This window comes from Panthera uncia, chromosome F2 (assembly GCF_023721935.1).
Source record: "Panthera uncia isolate 11264 chromosome F2, Puncia_PCG_1.0, whole genome shotgun sequence".
NCBI classification, from domain to species: Eukaryota; Metazoa; Chordata; class Mammalia; order Carnivora; family Felidae; genus Panthera; species Panthera uncia.
Window position 1 is genome coordinate 75,968,066 of NC_064812.1, and position 25,254 is coordinate 75,993,319.

The 25,254-nt window shown below is 47.5% G+C and overlaps 1 protein-coding gene across 2 annotated transcripts in view; it reads right to left on the reverse strand.

The window, feature by feature from the left end:
* The window catches only part of RGS20 (regulator of G protein signaling 20), an 85,229-nt gene that overhangs the window by 18,053 nt on the left and 41,922 nt on the right, over positions 1-25,254 (reverse strand). For both annotated transcript variants that reach the window (XM_049633390.1, XM_049633391.1), the window contains one exon: positions 180-328. In XM_049633390.1, coding sequence (XP_049489347.1) covers positions 180-328 — 149 coding nt within the window. The remainder of the gene's footprint in view (positions 1-179; positions 329-25,254) is intronic.

Consider the following 25,254-nt stretch of genomic DNA (forward strand, 5'->3'; position numbering starts at 1 on the left):
TGTCTGTGTCTCTGTGTGTGCGTCTGTGCGTGTGTGTCTGTCGTCCTTCAGAGATCCCGTATCAGCGGCAGGCACGCAGTGGTGTTTGCACAGCTCGTCTAGAGGGAATCGCAAGCTGGCACTACTCAGGAGCGCCCCCCTCCCGGTCGGCGTAGTGACGACAGGGGCCCAGGGCTTACCAGGAACAGCTACAGCAGCAGCACCAGCAGAAGCAGCAGGCGTTGGAGCCGCGGCTCCCCGCTCCGTGCTGGCCCGGCGCGGGGCCGGTGGTCTCCTGGGCCGCGGGCATCTGCCGTTTCCGCACCTCCGTCCGCTCGGATCCCACGGGCTGCAACAGCGCAAGGAGAAGGGGAGGGGGCGGTTACCGCCACACAAGGCCAGGGAGTCCGCTGTGTGGACCGCTGAGAAGATGCACTGTGTCTCTGCCCGCGTCATCTCCGCTAATTCTGGCCAAACCTGCTGCTTTTAATCCGTGAGTATCGCCAGCATTCACGCATGTCTAGCACCTGCCAAGCTCTGTGAAGAGACTGATGAGTGGAGGGTCCCCGCCCTAACGCCCCCGGGTCAGTGGGGGGCGTCAGACGAACACGCACATCACCTACGTGACCACGTGGCGGCGGGGTCTACGAGGAGGAGCATTTCTCAGCCTGGGCGGTCCCTCCGGGCTGAACCACAGGGGCGCAGCCACCGCCGACAGCTGAGCTCCGGATGCCCACGAGGCCAGAACACGGACGCGGGAGGAAGCCAGGGTGAGATGTCAGGCACGCTACCCAGGCAGGAGGAGGAATTGTCCCAAGAGGGAGGCCACAAGTCCTGAGACCCCACTGACAGTCAAGTCTTAACTCGCTGTGAAACCTTGAAGAAGATACCCCCACTTGGGTATGCGCAAAGCCCTGGGCCTCTGCCTGCTAGTGAGTGTTGCACAACTATTCCCAGGAAGCAAGGGAGGGCCGTGGCCTATGGCCTGCTCTGACCTATCCTGGCATCTGCAGGGACGGTCGGTCTCCTTGGCCCACCTCAGTGGAGATCAGGCCACTGTAGGCGAGGTCTATGCCCCTCAACCTCTCCTCTTCCCGAGGACCACAAGAATGGTTGAAGGAGACGCGCAAAACAAGCGGCAGAAGAATGAGAAATTGCTGAGTGCGCTTTTGCGTTTGATACTATCATTCAATTGTTGGTGAAGTAAGAAGCAAAAAAAATACCAAAGCTACATTAAAGAACCTTAAATAGGGAGCGCCTGGGTGGCTCAGTCGGTTAAGCGGCCGACTTCGGCTCAGGTCATGATCTTGCGGTCTGTGGGTTCGAGCCCCGCGTCGGGCTCTGTGCTGACTGCTCAGAGCCTGGAGCCTGTTTCAGATTCTATGTCTCCCTCTTCCTCTGACTCTCCCCTGTTCATGCTCTCTCTCTCTCTCTCTGTCTCAAAAATAAATAAATGTTAAAAAAAATTTAAAAAAAAAGAACCTTAAATAGGCTTTTGGGATTAAATTCTGCATGTGTTACTCTACTCCAACACTAGATTTCTCTCTTCCTACTGTGACCTATTCTTATATTCTATTGAACTTTGTCTTAATTATCATAGTTTCAGTGTATGTTTTTACACTGGGGAGGTGAAGTTCTCTTCATGAATTACAAAAAAATTGTTTCTGGCTATTCAGGTCTTTTTTCATCCAGTTGAATTTTGGAATCAGCTTTTCAGAGTCCAGAAATACCATGTTGGGGTTTTAATCAGGACCACACTGAACTTATAGATAGATTTATGGGAAGTGACATCTGCAGTAAAGTAGGCTTCATGCCCAGTGCAGAGCCCAACTTGGGGGGCTTGAACTCACAACCCTGAAATCGAGACCTGAGCTGAGATCAAGAGTTGGTCGGTCCACTGACTGAGCCACCCAGGCGCCGTGGTAATTGTTATTTTCTAAGAGATACTGATGCAACTTGCCTCATTAAAAAAAAAAAAAATTCCCAATAGCTTCCCAGAGGAAGAAAGGATTATGACATGGTAATGTCAGTAGGTTTCAAGGGACTATGTTTCCAACATCTGCCAACACTGGGTCTCCCCAATCAGTACCTGAAATATCTGTTCATTTAGAGCCCGTCTTCTGTATATTTTAAAGGCTTTCCTCCAATAAGTCGTGCATATTTTTGACAGGTTTATTTTGAGTATGTTATAGATTAGTTTTTGCTGCTATTGTAAACAGAAAGCTTCTAAATAGTTATTTTGGTGCATAGGAAGGCTAAGTGTTTTATACCTGCCTTCCTGCTGAATTCTCTTATGAATTCTAGTATTCTTATGAATTCTTTCTACTGATTCTCTTGGGTTTCCTAGTTGGATGATTATACTGTCTATAAATAGTCACACTTGCCTGTTTACTTTCTGTTCCTTTCCAAGTACAAGCATCTTTCCTCTCCTTGGTCTTATTTCACTGGCCAGGAGGTTCCATAAATATTGAAAGTAGCAGTATTATTAGGTAACTTTGTCTTCTTTAATTTTTAAAAATGTTTTATTATTTATTTTTGAGAGAGAGAGAGAGAGAGAGAGAGACAGAGCATGAGCCGGGGAGACACAGAGAGAGTGGGAGACACAGAGTCCGAAGCAGGCTCCAGGCTCTGAGCTGTCAGCAAGAGCCCGATGTGGGGCTCGAACCCAGGAACCGTGAGATCATGACCTGAGCCAAAGTCGGACGCTTAACCGACTGAGCCATCCAGGCGCCCCACCTTTGTCTTCTTTAACAGCCCTTTGCCCACATGTGTCATGTGTGCTGGGGGTTTCGGGGAGAAGATAACTTCAAGGATTGAAGCAAACTTCCTTCTATCATTTACATAGTACAACATAAGTTGTGTCTGCCTATCTTATTAGTTAACATGTTTCATTTGTTTGTACATGCCTCATTTGTTAAATCTAGGGAAGACTTTTAACGATTTAGTGAGCAAACGCCGAGAGAACATCATCTGGTCACTCGTGGCTAAATACAGTCTTTAGAAATCAAAGGCAAATGTCATCGAAGTCTGTTACACGTTTTTGAAAACAGCTTTATTGAGGTGTAACAGACATACAGCCTGCACATGTTTAAGGGATAGAATTGTAAGTTTTGGCATGTACATGCCTGTGAAACCGCCACCACAGCCCAGACCACATTATCAACTGCAACCTTCCTCACACTCCGTGGGCATCCCTCCCTCTGGCCCCTCTCTCCCGCTCCTGACCATCACTCACCTTTCTCCCACCATATGCCAATTTGCATTTTCAAACAATTGTATACAAATGGAATATTTTTCGTCCGGATTCTTTCAATCAGCATAACTATTCTGTGATGGGTTATGTGTATCAATCATTCATTCCTTTTGTAAAAATTTCTGAGCAGTATTCCATTGTCTAGAGGTACACAATTTGCTTATCCATGTACCTACTGCTGGACTTTTGTCACATATATATATATGACATTGTCTTCTTTTAAAAAAATTTTTAATGTTTATTATTTTGTTTTTGAGAGAGAGACAGAGTGTGAGCGGGGGTGGGGCAGAGAGAGGGAGACACAGATCAGAGGCTCTGAGCTGTTAGCACAGAGCCTGACATGGGGCTTGAACTCACGAGCTGTGAGATCATGACCTGAGCCGAAGTCGGACGTTACCCGATGGAGCCACCCAGGTGCCCCAAGACATTGTCTTCTTCTTTTTCTTTTTTTTTTTTTTTTTAATTTTCTTTTAACGTTTATTTATTTTTGAGACAGAGAGAGACAGAGCATGAATGGGGGGAGGGTCAGAGAGAGAGGGAGACACAGAATCTGAAACAGGCTCCAGGCTCTGAGCTGTCAGCACAGAGCCCGACACGGGGCTCGAACTCACGGACCGTGAGATCGTGACCTGAGCCGAAGTCGGACGCTTAACCGACCAAGCCACCCAGGCGCCCCGACATTGTCTTCTTTTGAACATGGAAGTCTTTCATCAGACAAGATGAGATGTGTATGTTGCTGAGATGATATTAAAATTTACAGCATGGGGTTCAGTTGGAACATGTTTCTAGTTTGTTCTTCCACATTGAATAATACTTGATGATTATGTTCTTTTAGTATTTCTATTGGACTAGTCACGGTTGTTAACCATTTTCCTAACTTATAATTCCTTTCTTTTCTCAGTGTTCCACATTTCAATTCATCTTTGTGGCTTCAACTTGGTCTCATAATCTATTTAACTTTTCCTCCATTTAACGTTAGAATCTCTCGTATGGTTTCTTGGAAACCTTACATGTGGTTCGGTAATTTTGACATCTTGAATCACTTAAAGCTTTGGATAAACAAGAAATATATGCTATTCCTATAAAATCTACAAATGACCTATGCCCTCTTAGCTCCAAAATTTCTAGATGAATAGCTGATGATGAATGATGGTTCAATAATTTTGACATCTTGAATCACTTAAAGCTTTGGATAAACAAGAAATATATGCTATTCCTATAAAATCTACAAATGCCCTATCCCCTCTTAGCTCCAAAATTTCTAGATGAATGGTTGATGATGAATGATGGAATCCTAGATGAATGGTTTTCACTCGATTACTAGACGCTGGCGTGTCGGGTGGAGGGAGCAGTTAACCTTGACGATTTATGCCCTGCTGAGCCGTGGTGGAAGAGGAGAGTGTGAGAAAAAGCAAACAATGCTAATAAAATCTGAATGTTAAGGATCAGCAACATGTCGATAATTGTTGAAGTTGTGTCATTAACACGTGGACTGTGTTATACCTTCCTCTCTACATTTCAGTAGGCGTGAGAATTTTCTTTAATAATGTATTCTTCAAATTTAAAATGTTGAGTTCTATCACAGTTACAAACCTATTGCGAATATGAATCTATTAAGAATATGAATTTCCATGTGCTCGCTTTGGCAGCACATATACTAAGAATATGAATTTCCTCCTCTGAATAGTTGATGAAGTAAATTAAATTAAAGAATTTCTTAATTTTGAATCACCCTTCCCTTACTAAGTAAACTCTTCTTGGGTCTAAAAGATGGTTACTCTTATATTATACTGCTGAAATGGATTAGGTTAATATTTTATAAGGGATTTAAAAAAATCTGTCTATCTATCTATCTATCTATCTATCTTTATTAGGAAATTATCTTTGTCCTGACAATTTGCAGTTTGCCTGTAAAATTACTGGAATCTTGTAAGAGTGGCTGGTTGACTATGTCTGCAATTTCTTCTCTGACTTCTGTTCTTCTTCAGCTTCTTTCTTTGAGCATCAAACACATGAATTAAATGGATTCGACCTATTTACAAGATTTTTAAAATAAACCATGGGTATGAATTAGCTCAGCCAGTCTTTCATATGACGACATATGGTCTGATCGGCCAAACTAGCTTCATGGATCTTTTTTCCTTTGCCTTCATCGTATCTGTGGCAGGACTCTGTACACATTTCGTTTCCATTTGTTCTTCCCAACTAACATGGAATCAGCGCTTCTTCATCATGGCTACTGTCTTCTTCTTTTGGTAGGTGCCTGGTATAGACTGCTGGGCATCACTTCAGTGTCTGTTTGGGAGACTCAAGCATAGCACAGGCATAATGCCCCAGTAGCTGGCTGCCTTTGCCTGAGGAGTTCTATGAGTGCAAGACCAATGTCAGTGACCTCAGATGCTTTATTCTATCATTTATGGCATTTCCTCAGCCTGAGGAAATGGGAATAACACGGGTTGGCAATTTATTAAATATTTAGATCTTAACCAAAGGATAATCCTACTCAAACATGGCTTTTCCAAATTCCCAGGAACCTGGCATTTAAGAGAATTCCTTCAAAGTTCAAGTAAAAGTGGGGGCGCCTGGGTGGCTCAATCCGTTGAGCGTCTGACTTCAGCTCAGGTCATGATCTCACGGTCCGGTCCGTGAGTTCAAGCCCCGCATCGGGCTCTGTGCTGACCACTCAGAGCCTGGAGCCTGTTTCAGATTCTGTGTCTCCCTCTTTCTCTGACCCTCCCCCATTCATGCTCTGTCTCTCTCTATCTCAAAAATAAATAAATGTTAAAAAAAAAAAATTAAAAAAAAAAAAAGCTCAAGTAAAAGCCAAGGCAAACTCTTAATGTTGACCACAGTCTTTCAGTAATTTGGGATAAAAAGACGTATCTTAGAAAAAAATTTTAACCTACCCATAATTAGCTCAGGAAGGTTATTTCTTATTTTCTGGTAAACTTAAGCCTGGTGGTTGGATTCCATTAATAGCTGCTTATTTCCATTATAGTTTCCAACCTCTGAGAACAGCCATTTCTTGAACTGCATGTTGGGAATATGATGACACATCAAGTATTATATGAAAACAATCTTATCTCTAAGGCCTAAGACCCGAGCTCCTGTTAGAATCATGGACAACGGTTGGGGTGCCTGGGTGGCTCAGTCGGTTGAGCATCCGACTTTGGCTCAGGTCATGATCTCACTGCTTGTGGGTTCGAGCCCCACGTTGGGCTCTGTGCTGACAGCTCAGAGCCTGGAGCCTACTTCGGATTCTGGGTCTCCCTCTCTCTGCCCCTCCCCTGCTCATACCCTGTCTCTCTCTCTCTCTCTCAAAAATAAACAAACATAAAAAAAAAAAAAGAATCATGGGCAAGGATACAGATTCATAGACAAGATCCCAGTGAAGGAGAACCAAGCACCTTAAGGGACATAAATTCAAAACCATCCTGAGCAATTTGTAGAAAATGATCCTACCATCAGGGGACAGTTCAGGCCCTTAAAGAGTTAAACCAATATACAAGGAAACTTGAGAGGACTAAGTCCCATGAAGGCAACCCCAATCCCAAATCCATCTATACAGCCTCTGAGTTCCTTTTTCTATCACAAACCTTGGCTCTTGAAGTATGTTCCCTCTGGGCAAGTACCCCTCTGTAGATCACACGTGAAAATTAATAAAGGGAAACCTCACTAAAATCAAGTCAGGGGACCAGAAGGGGGAGCTCCCACCCCTTATGGCTCAGTGTCAATTACAGCAAGCAATGACAGACCCCCACCGAAGACTCCTTAACAGGAAAGAATCATCAATTACAGGCCACAACAGGAAAAGATACACATTGCATCTCCTACAAGAAACTGACGACCCCAGCAACTCAGCCAATGGGAAACCATCATTACCATGAACTCTTGCTTTTCTCAAATGTGTAGATTTTCAAAACAACCCCTCCCCCAACTTCCTCCTCCTCCATAAAATAACATTATTCTCCTTTGTTGGACTAGCCTATGGTTTTTTGCCGTGGCTTGCCGGTCCTGCATTGCAATTCTCTGCTATTCTCGAATAAACCTGTTTTTTGCTGGTAAAAGAACTTTTACTTTTATCACGGTAAATGTCCTTAATTTCTGTTTTCATTTCTACTATTCTTTATTTATCTACTTGCTTGGAAACTATTTTGTCAGTTTTCTCCTCACCTCTGGCACTAAATTCGTAGTTCGTTTATTTTCAGTCATTGCTGTTTTCTAATTAATGCATTTTGGGCTACACATTTTTATCCAATTACTGCTTTGATCATAGCCATGAGTTTTGATGTGTGGCACTACTGTTGAATTCTAAAGAGCTCAAATCTAATTTCAGCTCAGATTATTTTTATCCAAGGTTTTTAGAAGTTTATGTAAAAAAATTTTTTTAAATGTTTATTTTTGAGAGAGAGACAGAGTACAAGTGGGGGAGGGGCAGAGAGAGAGGGAGACACAGAATCCAAAGCAGGTTCTAGGCTCTGAGTCATCAGCACAGAGCCCGATGCAGGGCTCGAACTCACAAACTGTCAGATCACGACCTGAGCCGAAGTCAGACGCGTAACCGACTGAGCCACCCAGATCCCCCTTAAAAATAAACTTCTGAGGGGCGCCTGGGTGGCTCAGTCGGTTACATGTCTGACATTGGCTCAGGTCATGATCTTGTGGTGAGTTCGAGCCCTGCATCGAGCCCTGTGTTGGGCTCTGTGCTGACAGCTCAGGGCTTGGAGCCTGCTTGGGATTCTGTCTCCCTCTTTCTCTGCCCCTCCCCTGCTCACACTGTGTCCTACTGTCTCTCTCTCAAAAATAAACATTAAAAAAATTTTACAAGTTTATTTTTAGTTTCTTGACTAGCCTGTCACTAGCGTCTGTATATTTTTTGCACTGATTAGAAAATGTAGCCTGACTTTATGACTTCTGAGTATATTGAGATTTTGGGGTAATCTTCTTCGAAGTTTAAAAAGAGGTAGCTTTACTTACCTACGGTTTTGCATTTTTCAGAATATCATATAAACGAGATGATACAGTGTGTAGCCACCTCTAGAATTTTCCATTCGTTTTCCGGGATCATAATGTCAATGGATGCAAGAACCTATTAGTCTGGGCACTTGCGCCACAGCGGGAATGGGGCGGACACAGCACAGGACACTCGTCCTCGCGACTAACAACTCCATCATTCCCGCGACGCTTTTGTTATCCTATGTTGCAGAAGTAACCGATTTGAGTTTTGCCTTTTCTCTGCCTTCACACTGGAGACGCTACTAATGAAGTCAAAACGGGGTGGGAGGAGAAGGCAGAGAACTATTTCTGGTATTTTATCGCTTTAGGAATTCCAAGTACACCAACCCTACTAGGTCATAGGTTTGGACTACAAACAAGCATGAGACCCCTTTTGCACTAGCCACACCGGCACACTCACCAATTGTGCCTTCTTTCCTGTCATGCCCTATACCTGCCTTCCCCGATATTTTTTTCGAGCCTGTTCAAGCGACTGGAACAAAGCTCCCTTCCTCAGGAGCCACTTCTGGTCATTTAACTTCCACTGCTCGCTGAGCTCCCACGGACGGTGGCGCTGAGATGCATGAAAAGAACGGCGGTGATACTCCAGGAACATTCTCCGTGCTGCAGCCTTAAGAGAGACTCTCGTTTCCTTGTTCTCTGCAGTAACATTTCTGAGTACTTAGCAGAATTTGCTCCTGATTTTTACCCTTCTTTTGGTCTTCCTGCCTTTTAAGTTTCCCCAGTCTGGAAAAGCTTTTTTCTAACATTATTTTGCCCTGGATGCAGGATGGGTTTTCACAGATACCACCTTTCCTCGTATAGTCTACACCTCGATCCTGACACTCGGGGCAAGCACACCCAGGGCGCGCTCGATACGTGGTGCAGGGCTGAGTGTCAGCCTCCCGCAGGTTCTGCAAATGTGTGTTCTTCAGGTCGGGTGCTCACCGTAGGGTGGGGGCAGTGGAGGGAGCTAGGACCCAGGACCCTCTCAGACGGTGCCTAACTTCTGAAGAACTAGAAGGATTCAAGTGAACGGGCTGGGGAAAGGGAACTGGTAAAAGTCCTTACACGCGTTGGAGGGAGGTGCAACTCTGGTGTGATGGGCTCCGGGCTTCTGGGACCTGAAAGGGGCTATTTCTGAAGGTGTTTGGCTTTGAGTGGGGTTAAACCCCATGGGATGTCTCTTTCATTCAAGGATCTGTACCATGGGGGCGTCTGGGGGGCGTCTGGGGGGCGCCTGGGTGGCTCAGACTCTTGACTTCACCTCAGGTCATGATCTCACGATTTGTGAATTTCAAGCCCCGCCTCGGGCTAACAGCGTAGAGCCTGCTTGGGACTCTGTCTCCCTCTCTCTCTCTGCTTCTCCCCTGCTCATGCTCTGCCTCTCCCTCAAGGTACATAAATAAACTTAAATAAACCCCAAAGAATCTACCCCATGAAGTTCGAGAAACAGACCAACTGAAATCAGCAGGGTCCATTTTACTACTCAGCTCTCCCTGGGGTTAGCTTAGCTGCTTAGTCTGAAAACAGCAACAGGTGAACGCGGGCTTTCTCTGAGTCACACGGTCCAAGCGGTAACACCGGATCACCTGATGCTAAGTAAGTCACGACCAGGCCCACTGCCCGTCAAAGGCTTCCACCCGTTATTACTAGCTACTGGGAAAGAAGCTGAACCCAGGTCAACAGTGATGTTTCTGTTTTCTTTAGCTGGATCCTGAGATAAACCAATTTCAAGTCTGAGGGAATGGCGGCACATTGCCCTGTGGTACAGTCATCACCACAAAGAAGTCCAACTCATTCTAGCTCATGCAAGATTAACGAAGAGCTGGAAGCTACTTGCCCTGACTTCAACATGGTCAAATGGACCAAAACTCCAACCAGAGCTGTGTCTTCTATTTTATATGACCCAGAGAGCTAACAGTTTTTAGTAGCTCATGGGTTTTGGTGGGAGATCTGAACTCTTCCTCTGTGTAAAACTATGAGCTTTCAAAAATTTCTGTCTTGGTTTTATGGTCTGAATGATTTGGGGGCTATTTTAAGACAAAACCGGCTCATTGTTCTAGAAGGGGAAGCCAACTGAAAGCGTACTAATAACAATAGACATTTTAGAACTACAATTACTTCCAGATGGATGCTTACACATGTCCTCACCTCTTAAAAAAAGTACTTAAGTATGTTACCATCTGTTTTGCAGTGACTTGGAATGGAAATCTTTACTCTTCTGTTTAAATAGCTGCGGCCAAGTTTAAGACTACAATAGTCATGTCTTTCGCTTCTTTTCTGTTGTTACTAAATGAACATATTGTGTAACTCAACTTTTATGAGGGCTTTTGGGAAATATTAGAAGTAGTAAGAGTATGATCTGAAGGAAATTAATCAATTATGCATGTTTTAAGTTGTTCTTTCTTAATGCCAACCAACAGTTGAAGAACATCTTGCGAGTACTGATTGAAATCTTCATCCTGGGCTTTCCTTATCCCAGGAGACCATGGGAATTTCTCAAGGAGATTGTAGATGGCTGCATTCCCCATGATAACTTAGCCCAGAGGCACCTCTCAAAGTACTGAATGTGAATTGAAATGCTTGTGGGGCTGCTTTGGGGAATCTTCAAATCATTAAAGAATGTGTCAGTCAGTCATTAATGGTGCGCATGAGAACTTCTGCCGGCTTTTTAGTGTTTCTCAGCAAGGAAGAGGCCCTCTAACAAGAATTTATGAACAATCACTGCAAATTACAGGGGAAAAAAAAGGACAACATATTTGCAACATGGAAAAATTAATGCCTACATTCGAACTTACTTCAACGGACAAACCTACCCATGGTCTCGCTCTTCCCGTCTCGATAGCAACGCTGTTGTCTCTCCAGTTGTCTACGAAAGCTTGAAGCCACCCTCCGCCGCTCCCACTCACAACTCCTGGCAAAGCCAAATGAAGTCTGTCCCCAGGATGCCTTTCACCTCCACCCCCCACTACTTCTCCGTGTGCCTTAGGTAACGTCTCCAGCCTTGGATTATGAAGGAAGTCTCTGCCCTCCATTCTGGCCTTGGCTCACTAGAAAAAGGGCAAAATTCTGGAAGGAGCTATGAGAGAGTCGTCATTGCCCTTCCTCCCTCTATGGTCTTTCTTTTTTTACTCCTTCTGAGACACCATTTTAGGTGGTACTTGGTAGGGAAGGAGTTGACTTTGCGATGAGTGTGCTTTTGCTTGGGAGATACATTTTCATTTTGGATAGCTGGGAAGGTGAGGCTGGGGGAGCAGCGAAGCAGAGGTTATCGGGGGCACCTGGCTGGCTGTCAGCAGAGTGTGTGAACTCTTGATCTCAGGGTCGTGAGTTTGAGCTCCATGTTGGGCATAGAGATTACTTAAAAAAAAGAAAAGAATAGGTTTTATTTTTTTCTCTTTTTTTAAAATGTTTATTTATTTTTGAGAGAGAGAGAGTGCAAAGGAGGAGGAGCAGAGAGAGAGGGAGGCACAGAATCTGAAGAAGGCACCAGGCTCTGAGCTGTCAGCGCAGAGCCCGATGCGGGGCTCGAACCTATGAACCACGAGATCATGACCTGAGCTGAAGTCGGACGCTGAACCGACTGAGCCACCCAGGCGCCCCAAGAATAGGTTTAAGGGAAGCAGCATGGACAGTGCTAGGTCATCAGGGTTAGAAACCTGACAAATACCAAGGGCAGAAACTGGGCAGGACTGTGGTCTGCTTCTCGTAGTTTCTTGTCTGTTATGTCGCAGGGACCTAACTGCTGTGGAAGGTGGCTGGCTGGACAGCTGGTGTAGTCAAGATACAGTTAATATGAATTCTGGGGCTATGTTAGCTAGCATTCCAGATTAGTCAAATTTGACACACTTTTCTAAACTGGTATTTCTTTTCCTGTAACAATTGTTGGGTGTCTCATCTGTTCACCATACCCAAACATTTTAAAAAGGAACCTACATCAAAACATCAATATAGTGTTTTTTTCCATGATGGTGGAATAGGAGTGCCTAGCATATAGGAGGCACTAGAAATAATAGATGCAAAATATATGGACGTACCTATATGAACATACATACATGCACGTGCACACACACACGCACAATATTGATAGCACAACGGCTCCATAAATTAACCTGCCCATTTTCATTTAGAGGAAATTAATTCCCAATGTATGAACAGATTCCACCTGATCCCTCTGCCAAAAATATAAAAATCAGGGGCTCTTCGGTGGCTCAGTCAGTTAAAGCAACCGACCATGGCTCAGGTCATGATCTCATGGTTTGTGAGTTCAAGCCCTGCATTGAGCTCTCTGCTCTGAGAACAGAGCCCACTTTGGCTCCTCTGTCCCCCTCCCTCTCTGCCCCTTCCCCCTCCCCCCCAATAAAAATAAAAACATTTAAAAACCATAAAAATCAGTCATTTCTGGGGGTGCCTGGGTGGATCACTTGGTTAAGCCTCCGACTCTTGTTTCGGCTCCGGTCATGATCTCACGGCTTGTGAGTTCAAGCCCCGAGTCGGGCTCTGTGCTGACAGCGTGGAGTCTGCTCGGGATTCTCTTTCTCCCTCTCTCTCTCTGCCCCTTCCGATACTTGCTCTCTCGCTCTCACTCAAAATAAGTAAACTTTGAAAAACCAGTCATTTTTGTTTTGACATTTAAAAGTTTAGCTTTTTCTTCATTTTCACAGCAAGGTCCCTAATGTAATAGTGTAACGATACCATTGCAGACACAGCCCGGAACAGCTGAAATAAGGAAGAAATACCAAGTGATGGCGGTCACGGGCGGTCACAGGCAGTCACATTGCCGACAGGAGTGCAAACTGGCCCGACCACTTTGGAACACTCCCAGAATCCACGAAAGCTGACCGCATGCGCACCCTCCGTCCCAGCCGCTGCAGTGCTTAGTACACATTCCCCGGAAAGGGTGCACCAAAAGCATGCGTTACTAGGCTACTCTTGGATGCACTATACACAGTAGCCTCAAACTACTCAAATGTCCATCAATGGCGGGATGGCTAGATTGCAGTGTGTGCATCCAATGGAGTATTATTCAGCAATGAGCATGGTCGATCTACAATCACGTCGACACACCCAAGAATCTCACCAACAGGGGCGCCTGGGTGGCTCAGTCGGTTGAGTGTCCGACTTCGGCTCAGGTCATGATCTCACGGTCTGTGAGTTCGAGCCCCGCGTCGGGCTCCGTGCTGACAGCTCAGAGCCTGGAGCCTGCTTCGGATTCTGTGTCTCCCTCTCTCCCCCTCCCCTGCTCATGCTCTGTCTCTCTCTCTCTCTCAAAAATAAATAAAAACATTAAAAAAATTAAAAAAAAAAAAAGAATCTCACCAACAACGTGGAGTACGAGGAGCCACATGGAAAAAGACGGTGCCCTGCGTGGTGCTATTGCAAGAAAATATGAACCCTGGCGAAACCGTCCTGTGCAGTCAGGGGTCAGAGCAGGGCTCCGCCTTGGTGAGGACGTTTCTGGGAACTTGCGGTGCGCTGTCGCCACAATCTGGATGCCGGTTACAGGGGTGTGTGCAGGGGGTACATGCCTCAAACCACAGGCATGCTTTTCTCTCTGTCTGGCATGGTTTTAAAGAAAGCGAGCACGAAAACAGGAAAGCCGAGAAGACACGGGAACGGAAGGAGGGTGGAACAGAGGTTTATAATTATCCTGGGTGTCTGCCACCTGCCAGGGCGTCCTGACTTCCCGCGCCCAGGAGGCTCCAAGCAGGGGAGCGCTCTCGGGAAATCTTCCCAGCGCTAAGAGCGTGCACATGGGCCTGCAGGTGCTGGCTCGCCTCCGCTCACCTCCGCTCGCCTCCGCACGTGTTCCTCTGTGAGCTACTCTCGCTGCCAGGGGTCTGCCCCATGCTTTCAATGTTTTTGACCCTGATGTCGAAGAAGCAGAGAGCGTTATGGAGGAGGCGTGTTTTAAAACGTGTAAGAGTGCCTGAGATGCTGTCCATTTCACAGGGCAGCCCTACAAAGCTCTTGGCAGAAATCTGGAGTCCAATGAGCGCGATCGCGGCCTTGCACGCGACTTTTGTGTGTGCCGCAGCATCCTGGGGCATTGTCAACAAGACATTGTGAGAAATGGTTGACATCCTTCCTGGCTGCTTCGTTTCATCGTTTCTCAAAGGTGGAAAATATGTCGAGTCTTTGTTTGACGACTTATCAGGGGGATCAGGCAAAGAAAGGGTCAAAAGGTTACAAATACGACCACGTCGTTTGTTTTCAAAGGGTTTTCCTGCTGAGCTGGTCACACTTTTATCGAGCTCCCCCGTGAAGCGGTCCGGGGGTGGGGGTGGGGGGCCGCGGGGTGAGCCTGACCGTCTCTGCCACAGGGACATGTTCTAGTCAAAGAAGCCGACAAAAACCATGACAGCGAACAGGTAAGAAAACTTCGGGCACGAGATGTGCTACAGGATGCTAAAAGGGTTGACCCCCCCCCCCCCCACCCCGTAGCATGATGAGGGTAGTGGCCGGGGAAGGTCTCTGAGAGGGGGACCTGAGACGAGACCAACGATTTGGAGGTAGGCACACAGAAATGTTGGGGGTGCTTCTAAGAAGGAATTGCAAACACGAATGACACTGGCACGTTCCCGGAACACGCAGGAAGGATGGTGAATGATGCAGAGCTGGAAGGCGTTGAGCACACGTGAGTCAGGGGGATGAGAAGGAGCTCAGAGACCAGGGACCTCGGATGTCTCCAAGAGGACTGATGGAGAAGTGCCAGAGTGAGCCAATGGGCCACGGGCGTGGGTTTCGGGACGGGGTTTCGGAGGCGGAGCAGCGGGCGACGGCTGACTCCAGGGATGGTCACATAAGTGAGGGCTGAGGTGTGGGAGAGGAAGAGACTTCTGGAACCGAGAAATTAAGGAGCTGAGAGGCCAGAGGGTGGCACGGGCCATTTACAGGCAAGTTGAAGAGGTCAGGAGTGATGACAGGGCCAGTGTTGGAGAGGAAATGGCACCCAGATGCTGGAGTCTTCTACTCCAGAGCAGGGACCAGAGGCTGCACAGATGGCTGAAAGGGGCAGAAGCAGGCTCCAAGGATATGCTTTTAAAAGAAGTATATGTTCTTTAAAATTGTGGTAAATTTACATAAAATTTATTATTTTCACCATTTTTAAGTGTACACTTCAGTGGCACTAAGTACATTCACACTATTGTCCAACCATCTGTCTCCAGAACTTTCTCATCTGCAGCTGAAACTCTGAATTCGTTGAACGCTGACTCCCCGTCCCCACCCACCCCCGGCCCCTGGCCACCACCACGCCACTCTCTGTCTTGAAAGTTCCTCCAATAAGGGGGATCATCCAGGATCTGTGCTTTGGTGTCTGGCTTGTTCCAGTCAGCCTCGGGTCTTCGAGGTTCAGCCATGTTGAAGCACGTGCCGGAACTTAAGAGGTAGGGTTTTGGGGGAAGAATGTTTTGGAAGTGGCCACAGACCCCTGTCTTACTTCTAAGGATGGAGGTAATGGGTACAATTTCAGGGGCGCCTGGGTGGCTCCGTCGGTTAAACACCCGAGTGGGGCTCAGGTCATGATCTCGCGGTGTGTAGGTTCCAGCCCTGCCTCGGGCTCTGTGCTGATGGCTCAGAGCCTGCAGCCTGCTTCAGATTCTGCGTCTCCCTCTCGCTGCCCCTCCCCCACTGCGCATTGCAGAAAAACGGCTGCAATTACCAGGGCCAGGGCGGGAGATGTGCTGTCCGAGAAAGGAGCCAGATTTCAGGGGGAGAAGGGAAACAAGGGCCGTTGAGACACTTGTGAAAAGCTGGGACGTTCTGCCGATGGCACAGTGAGTTCCAGAGAGCACAGCAGATCCACTGAAGCCAGACCACAAGGTGACCACCTCGGTGGGGACCGGGATCAGACACCCGGTGAGCATTCCAGGTTTATTTGGGGGAAGGCCTGCAAATCTTGGGCTGGTACTTAAAGAATAGTTGTTGGGGGCACCTGGGTGGCCCAGCTGGTTGAGCATCCAACTTTGTTTTTGTTTTTATTTTTGAGAGAGAGAGAGAGAGAGAGAGAGAGAGAGAGAGAGAGAGAGACAGAGCATGAACGGGGGAGGGGCAGAGAGAGAGAGGGAGACACAGAATCGGAAGCAGGCTCCAGGCTCCGAGCTGTCAGCACAGAGCCCGACACGGGGCTCGAACTCATGGACCGTGAGATCATGACCTGAGCCGAAGGGACGCCCCACCGACTGAGCCACCCAGGCTACCCCTGAGCATCCAACTTTTGATGACGGCTCAGGTCATGACCTCACAGTTTGTGAGTTCAAGCCCCACGTCAGGCTCTGCGCTGACGGTGTGGAGCCTGCGTGGGATTGTGTCTCTCCTTCTCTCTGCCCCTCCCTCGATTCTGCTCTCTCTCTCAAAATAGATAAGTGAACTTAAAAAAAAAAAAAAAAAAGAGTAGTCGTTGAAAAATAATGAGCAACTGTTCCAGAACTTCCACAAGTGTGTGTGGTGGCCTGTGGCGTGTTGGGAAGAGAGACCAGGGGGTTTCGAGTCTGAGGCTACTCCTATTCTGACCTTTGCCACGGGTGTGGCCTGGACCCTACTGCGTCATCTTCCCAGGCCTCTGCCTCATCTGCACACCAGCTACCTGGAGATTTACTGAAAGCAGTAGAGAGAGAATGGAGACCAGAGGTCTCTGAAGACTAGACAGTGCCGCTCTAATGCCGTTCTTATCAGCTTAACTTAGTACTGACTGGCATTTAGTGTAACAGAGAGAAGGAGTAATGCGGGAGGGAGGCCTTTAGATTGTGTTCTAAGTTCATAAACAAATCCAGCCTATGCCTTCGTATCCGTATCCACCCAGGTCCCCCCTTATCCAGCCTCAGACAGCTGGCACCCGAGCCTTCACAAACCTAGAAACCGAAAATGGCGCCCGCTGCTCGCAGGTGGTAACAGAAGAGCCGAGGGAAGCGGGAGTGGGGAGACCAGAGAAGGGGGGGGGGTAGGTGAGTCAGCTTGCCACCAGGAGCTGGGGAGCACTTCTCGCGGGTTCCCCAGGGAAGGCCGGCGAGGACCTGCCCGAGGCCCGGGCAGGGAGACGGGGTCCGGCCGGGACTCTGCCCCGGTCGGGCCTGGGCCTCGGTTTCCCCACCTGCAAACTGAAGGGGCAAGGTGACCACTAAGCTTTTCTTCTTATCCGAAGATGCTACTCCATCGGTGAGACGTGCAAACGCTGCCTGGTGAAAAAAGCAGGATCCAAAGGATCCAAAGGCCACGTACGGCAGCACGCCTTTCAGGGGAAATACCTAACGAAGCTGCAGAAACAGAGGTGGGTCAGCGGTTGCTAGCGGCTGCGGGCGAAAGGGCTGAGTGACAGCTAGGGGGCGTGGGTTTCCTCCTGGGGAATGAGATGTTCGGAAACGGATTTATGGAGATTGCCACGCACTCTGAATATATTAAAAGCCATCGAACTGCACACTTTAAATGGGAAAACCATACGGTATGTGCATTACACCCCAATGAGATGGTTTCTAAAATGCCGTTGCCTCACGTAGTCTTGTCACCTGAAACGAATGTAACATTGTGTCAACTATACTTCAATTAAAAGCTTTTTAATGCTGTTATTTTCTCTTTATATATTATTTATTTATTTATTTATTTAATTAAAAAAAATTTTTTTAACGTTTATTTATTTTTGAGACAGAGCGAGACAGAGCATGAACAGGGGAGGGGCAGAGAGAGAGGGAGACACAGAATCTGAAACAGGCTCTGGGCTCTGAGCTGTCAGCAGAGAGCCCCACGCGGGGCTCGAACCTCCGAACCATGAGATCGTGACCTGCGCCGAAGTTGGGCGCTTAACTGACTGAACCACCCAGGCGCCCCTCTTTATATATATTTTAAAGCTTATTTATTTTTGAGAGAGAAAAAAATGCGTAATTGGGGGCGGGGCAGAGAGAGGGAGACACAGACTCCGGAGCAGGCTGCAGGCTCTGAGCCGTCAGCACAGAGCCCAACCCGGGGCTCGAACCTCCGAACCATGAGATCGTGACCTGCGCCGAAGTTGGGCGCTTAACCGACGGAGCCACCCAGGTGCCCCCCTAAAATGCTGTTACTTTAATGGACTTTAAAGGCAGTCTGTGGGACTGCAGGCGTCCAAAAGAGCAAAAGCACTGGCTGTGAGTTCGATCCTGGCGCTAAGGTCGTGAGCTGACCCAAGTCATTTGCCCGCTGGCCAGTCCCACCTGCTGTTTGACAGAGGTAACTTGCCCCGGGCCTGGTATTTAATCCGAGCTGTTAATCTGGTTAGGTGTGACAAAGCAATTCCCTGGCTTAGAGCCCAGACACATCAGAAAAGGAAAGAAAAATTCCCAGGGGAGAAAAATAGGCGGGAGAACCCTGGTGGGGAACAGCAGCTGCGGTGTGCAGGGGCAGGGGAACCGGGTACAGGCGAAGAACGCGGGCTCCGAAGTGGCCAGGGGGAGAGGGATATAGGGCACAGAGGGATACACAGCACTGGGTGGGGTCGGCGCGGGGACTGGCAGCCCGGTTCTGGAAGGAAACGCTACATCCATAGCCCAGAGCTGTGTGCGGTTGCTAATATTTAGAGGTCTTTTTTTAATGTTTATTTTCTATCTTTGGCGGGGGGTGGGAGGGAAGGGCAGAGAGAGACAGGGGAACAGAGGATCCGAAGCAGGCTCTTCTGACAGCAGCGAGCCTCGTGGGGGATGGGGTGGGGTGGGGTGGGTGGGCGGGGGGTCTTGAACTCAGGAACTGTGAGATCATGACCTGAGCCAAAGTCAGACGCTTCACACACTCGGAATTTGTTAAAGTCTGTATTTGAGGAAAAAAAAAAAAAAAAAAAAAAAAGAGAGAGAGAAGAAGGTGCCATGAAAATACTTCCCCAAACATCATGTTACAGTGGGAAATTCAAAAGAACGTGCCAGTCACATTCTGTGGCAGCATTTCAGGGCTCGCTTTTACACGGAGGGGGGTTGGTACAAAGATCAGGAATGCAAGCTGTTTCCTTGGTTGAAAGCACAAGCGCTCTTGACTATTACGCTCGCCGTCTTTCCTACGTGCAGCAGCGGAGGAGTGGTTCCCAGAGTGCACGTGCAGAAACAGAAAGGCATAAAGCTTCACTGGTTACATTTCGGATTGTATTTAACGGAGAAGACAGTGCGGAAGTGCAATTCGTGCCACATCGGCCCTCGCTGTTCCGTCTTCTGCCTACCACCCCCCCCCCCTCTGGTTTTGAAGGCCAACTAAATCTAGAGCCCAGAGGGTATCGTGTATTGTATCGTACGTGCCTCCACGTAACCCCAAGAATGTGAATCGAAATTCGGTGTGGATTCAAATCCTCCACTCACTCACTCACGAAAGCGTCCGAAGCATGGGCTGTTAAGAACGAAGCCAGTTTCTTCTGTGGTCCTGAGGGGATACAAGGAACATATCCTCCCAACAAGAAAAAGGACAAAGCCCCTCTCTGCTCCCCTAATTGCCACCCCCGCCCCATTCCTCGCCATACTCGGATTCCCTTCAATACTAGGATGAGGGTCTGGGAACATCTGGTCTCCTCGGAAACGTTTCTGGAGGTGCCAGTTTCCTCAACTCGGAAGACTTGTCCTGATTAACCACACAGAGGGGGAAGTGCAACCATCCTTGTCGAAGCCAGCCAGGGAAGCTGAAGCTGGGAAAAGGCCGTGCAGGGGCGAGGGTGAGGGGGCTAGGGGGCTGCCGATCAAGGAGGCATTCCCTCCAGAGGGACAGGGCATCAGAGGGCGGGCCTGGAGCTCATACTGTCAAGGTCTTTTGGCAGCCAGAAGGCTCCTGTTATACCTGCCAAATGTATCCAGACACACCTTGTGCCTGTTAGCCGCTCTGTCAATGGTGAGCTGACCTACCAAGCATCCAAAAGGCCCTTAGGAGGGGCGCCTGGGTGGCTCGGTCGGTCAGGGTCAGGGTCAGGGTCAGGGTCAGGCTTTGGCTCAGGTCACGATCTCACGGTTTGTGGGTTCGAGCCCCGCGTCGGGCCCTCTGCTGTCAGCACAGAGCCTGCTTCAGATCCTCTGTCCCCCTTCTCTCTCTGCCCCTCTCCCACTCATTCTCTCTTTCTCTCTCTCTCTCTCAAAACAAATAAACTTAAAAAACCCCCACAAAGGCCCTTAGGAAATAACATTCTTAGCATAACTAACAGGGGCTGGTCATCCAGACTCGGTGCCCTTCTGATGCGAGGAAGTAGAAGTTCAAGCACCATCCATGAAGTGGTCTAGTTAAGTCACTGCACCCACCGAAGTCGATTCCAGCCTTTGGATCTAATATCTAGTTTGCAGAAATTTAGGGAGCAGAGGAAGAAGTTAAACATCATGAGGAAGAAGCAAATACATTCGTGATGTAGGACAATCCATGGGGCAACCGGTCCAGTTTTTTCCAAAGTTAGTACGTGAAATAGATGAAGGGTGGAGAAGGCAGTCGGGCAGAGACGAAGGAGAAACAACGCGTTATGGTCAGTGTTAGGGACTAAATTGTGTCCCCCAATTAAAAAAAAATTTTTATTGTTTATTATTTTTGAGAGAGAGAGAGAGAGAGACAGAGAACAAGCAGGGAAGGGGCAGAGAGAGGGGAAGACACAGAATCGGAAGCAGGCTGCAGGCTCTGAGCGCTCAGGACAGAGCCAGATGCAGGGCTCAAAGTCACAGACCGCAAGACCAGGACCTGAGCTGTCGTCGGCCGCCTAATTGACTGAGCCACCCAGGCACCCCATGTGTCCCCCAATTAAAAAAAATTTAATGTTTATTTTTGACAGAGAGAGAGAGAGAGAAAGAGAGAGAGAGAGAGACAGACAGAACAAGGGGCAGGGGAGAGGGGGTAGGAGCAGAGAGAGGGGGAGACACAAACAGGCTCCAGGCTCTGAGCTCTAGGCACAGAGCCTGACGCGGGGCTTTGAACACACGAACCATGAGATCATGACCTGAGCTGAAGTCGGGCGCTCAACTGACTGAGCCACCCAGGGTGCCCCAGTCTCCCCAGTTTTTATGTTGAAGTCCTAATCCCCACTACTTTAGAACGTGACTGCATTTGGACACAGGGTGTTTAAAAGAGGTAAGTTAAAATAAGACCATCAGAGTGGGGTCACGATACAATCTGACTGGCGTCCTTATAAGAAGCAGAAATTTGGACAAAGACAAGGAGGATGAGCATGCACAGAAGGAATAACACGTGAGGGCACAGAAGAGAGCTGCGAGCCACGCCAGGGACAGGGGCCTCAGGAGAAACGAAACCTGCCCACACCTTGAACTTGAACTTCTGGCCTTCAAACTGTGAGAAAAGAAACTTCTGTTGCGGTGGTATTTTGTTACGGCAGCCCTAGCAAATGTTAAATGATGCAGATGTTAAATGTTAAGTAGATGTTAAAGGATGTTACAACAGTGTTAATTTTGTTGGGTTCGGTATTATACCGAAAAGGTATATATACAGAAAAGTTATTCTCAAACGTGCTTAGTAAAGGTTATTAGGTTTCTTAAAGTGACGTTCATTTTTATTTTAAGTGTCTTCAATGAATAACATTTGTAATGAAGCTTCCGATCATGCCCCCCGCCCCGACCCCCCCAAAAACGATTCGCTGGAACTATGGAAATGCTAAACGCTAAGGACAGGGCATCCTTTTTTTTCATCACAAGTGAGAGTAAGACCTCACCCAGGGCCGTGGAAGCCTCCACCACTCGGGTCCAGTCAGCTGGGGCTCTCCTAATGCATGGTTTATGCTGGCCGCAAATCTTACGGACATCAGATTTGCTAGTTGAAGAACGAAATTTTCCGCCAGTCACAGCAGATGGGTTGTGAAATGTGTGGATGGACGTGAAAATTAAGGACGACCAAAGTGTACAAAAACCTGTGCTCATAAGTAGCTAACCACTCTTGTCTACTCCTTCCAGGACTATCTGGGCAATTTTTTCCTCTTCTTTTTCACAAATTCTACTTTCCTACGTAGAAAATTCTCCACGATCCTTTAGTGGATAGTAGCACTGGGTCCTCAAACTTTGACTTACATCTGTGGTCGGTTAGACTTTTTCATCCTGTGACAATGACAGCAAGCTCCCATCCTATTTAAAGCTTTTAGGCTGTAGGCAATTTGAGTCTCCGAAAGCTGCTACCATTGAAGTTATACACACAGGCTTTTGTTTCCCTCTGGCCCTTCTTCATTGGTACTTCTGAGGCTTGTTCAACGTCCCTAAGTTTTCCTCCTAATGTGAAAATGCAAAACGTAGAAATGGTGCATACCATTAAGGAACCTTAAGTTAGATCCTCTGACTTCGTTTCCTATAGGAGATTGTCTTTAATTGAAGTTTTGGTCTGTTTTTCTAACGTTTTTTTCTTAAGAGTGCACAATTTTGGGGGCGCCTTGGTGGCTCAGTCGGTTGAGCGTCTGACTTCGGCTCGGGTCATGATCTCGCAGTTCGTGAGTTCGAGCCCCACGTCGGGCCCTGTGCTGACAGCTCAGAGCCTGGAGCCTCCTTTGGATTCCGTGTCTCCTTCTTTCTCTGCCCCCACCCCTCCACTCTCTGTCTCTCTCGCTCTCAAAAATAAATAAACATTAAAAAAAATTTTTCTAAAAGGGTGCACACTTCTAAGAAATAACACTGCTAGAGGTTGAACGTCACATTTGCTTTCATATAAACTATTTCCTACAAAAACGCAGTCATACTTCACACTTAGTTTAGGTTGTAGATGAGAGGTAGGCAAACATTTTCCAGAAAGGACTGGAGGGTGAACAGTGTAGCCTTTGCCTGCCATTTCGTCTCCAAAGCAACCGCTCAGCTCTGCTTCCATTAGCACAGAAGCAGTCACGGACATCACATAACTGAACGAGTGTGGCCGAGTTCCAATAAAGCTTCACGGACGTTAAAATTCAAATTTCAGAATATTTTCACGTGTCACGACACATCCTTCTTCTTCCGATTTTTTTTCCTCCAACAGTTAAAAAGTGTGAACACTGAACCTCTGGGCCAGTGAACACATCTAGCTGCTGGGAGGGTGGTGTCCCCACAGAGGGTATGGAGGCCCCGTGCCCCTCCCCCACGCCTTGCCCTCCACGTCTCTTGCACTTGGCTGTTGCTGACTTACTGACCTCCGCTGAGCAAGAAGGAATGCTACTAGCAGACTGCCTTGGAGTTGAACTGTAACTCTTCCTGAGTCCCCAGCCTGCCAGCCTAGCCCTGCAAGAGTCTGCATGTGCCAAGTTTCCACCATCGTGTGAGCCATTTCCCCAAAATAAGTCCCTCTCCCTCTCTCTCTCTCTCCATATATATATATATTCCATATGGAATATATATACATATGGAATATATATATATGGTATATACGGAAATATATATGGTATATACGGTATATATACATATATATATGGTATATACGGAAAATAAAAATATTTCATTTTTATTTTTTTTTAAATGTTTATTTTTGAGAGAGAGCGAGAGAGCAGGGGAGGGGCAGACAGAGATGGGGGGAGGGGCAGAGAGAGAAAGAGAGAGAATCCCAAGCAGGCTCCACACTGTCAGTGCAGGGCCTCACGCGGGGCTCAAACCCACGAACCATGAGATCATGACCTGAACTGAGATCAAGAGTCAGACGCTCAACTAACAGCCACCCAGGTGCCCCAGGATGAATAAATGATTTTTTTAAACGTAAAAACCATATTTAGGGGCGCCCGGGTGGCTCAGTCGGTTGGGCGTCCGACTTTGGCTCAGGTCATGATCTCACGGTCCGTGAGTTCGAGCCCCGCGTCGGGCTCTGTGCTGACGGCTCGGAGCCTGGAGCCTGTTTCGGATTCTGTGTCTCCCTCTCTCTGACCCTCCCCTGTTCATGCTCTGTCTCTCCCTGTCTCAAAAACAAATAAATGTTAAAAAAAAAAAATTAAAAAAAACAAACAAACAAACCGTATTTAGTGTGCAGGCCATACAAAAACAGGCAGCAGTCTAGATCTGGCCCGTGTGCCTTAGTTTGCTGACCTGTGTGGTAAATATATAGAAACTCTTCGTAGATTGTTTACAGTTTTAGAAAAGAAAAGTCCAGACCGATTCTAGGGCAGTGACATCCCATTGATTATGCCAAAGAATTTCCCAGCATAGCCTTATGAGAATTTAGTATGCTGTAGCAAAGCAAGCCATGTATCATGAAGAGCCTACCAAATTTACATTTCTGCCTCTGGCCCAGGCCAATCCTTTCATTTCAAAACACATTAATCCAACTGCCTACTTGCCGCCACAGTGGGACCTCCGTAGACATCTCAGGCTTTAGGATCTAAAATGGACTCTTGTGTCTCCTCTCCTGCCCCCTCTGTTTCCTCTCCCACCTTCCCCAAGTCCATACATGGTGCCCCTATTCACCCATATCCGAGGAACCACCTTGATTCCTCTCTCTGCTGCTTACTCATTGGCCAGGTTGCCAGATCTCCAGAGTAGACATCGGGTCTACTCACCTTTCTCCAATTCCACTGCCCATCCGGCCCAGGTGGGCATCATATTTTGTGTGGGACACTACAATGACCCCCCCGTCCACCCCCTTCTGCTTTACCCCCCCACCCCCCCAGATTTTCCATTACAGTGGCAAGAGCTGAGTAGTTGCAGTAGAGACCATATGGCCCACAATGTCTAAAATATCTACTGATTACAACAGAATCCACAATTTTGTGAGTCCCCTCCTGTGGTCTTCAGTGGCAATCTATGACACTAGAAGAAAATCTAAACTCCTTATCAGAGCCTACTTTTTCCACTTATGGCTTCCAGTGAATCCAGTTTCCCCATTGTCTACATGAGCAAATGGAGTAGTCATCACACCTTACATGTAATTTGTGAAATGATTCCATGGAGATTTCCAGATCCCATTTTATCAAGGGGGAAAGTCAGACTCAGAGGGCTTCTGTGATGTGCCCAACTTCCCAAGTCAGCCCCCAAAGAGACTGGGATCTAGATCATGAAGAGACTGGGGTGTAGATCACGAAGAGACTGGGCTGTAGATCATGAAGAGACTGGGGTGTAGATCATAAAGAGACTGGGGTGTAGATCATGAAGAGACTGGGGTGTAGATCA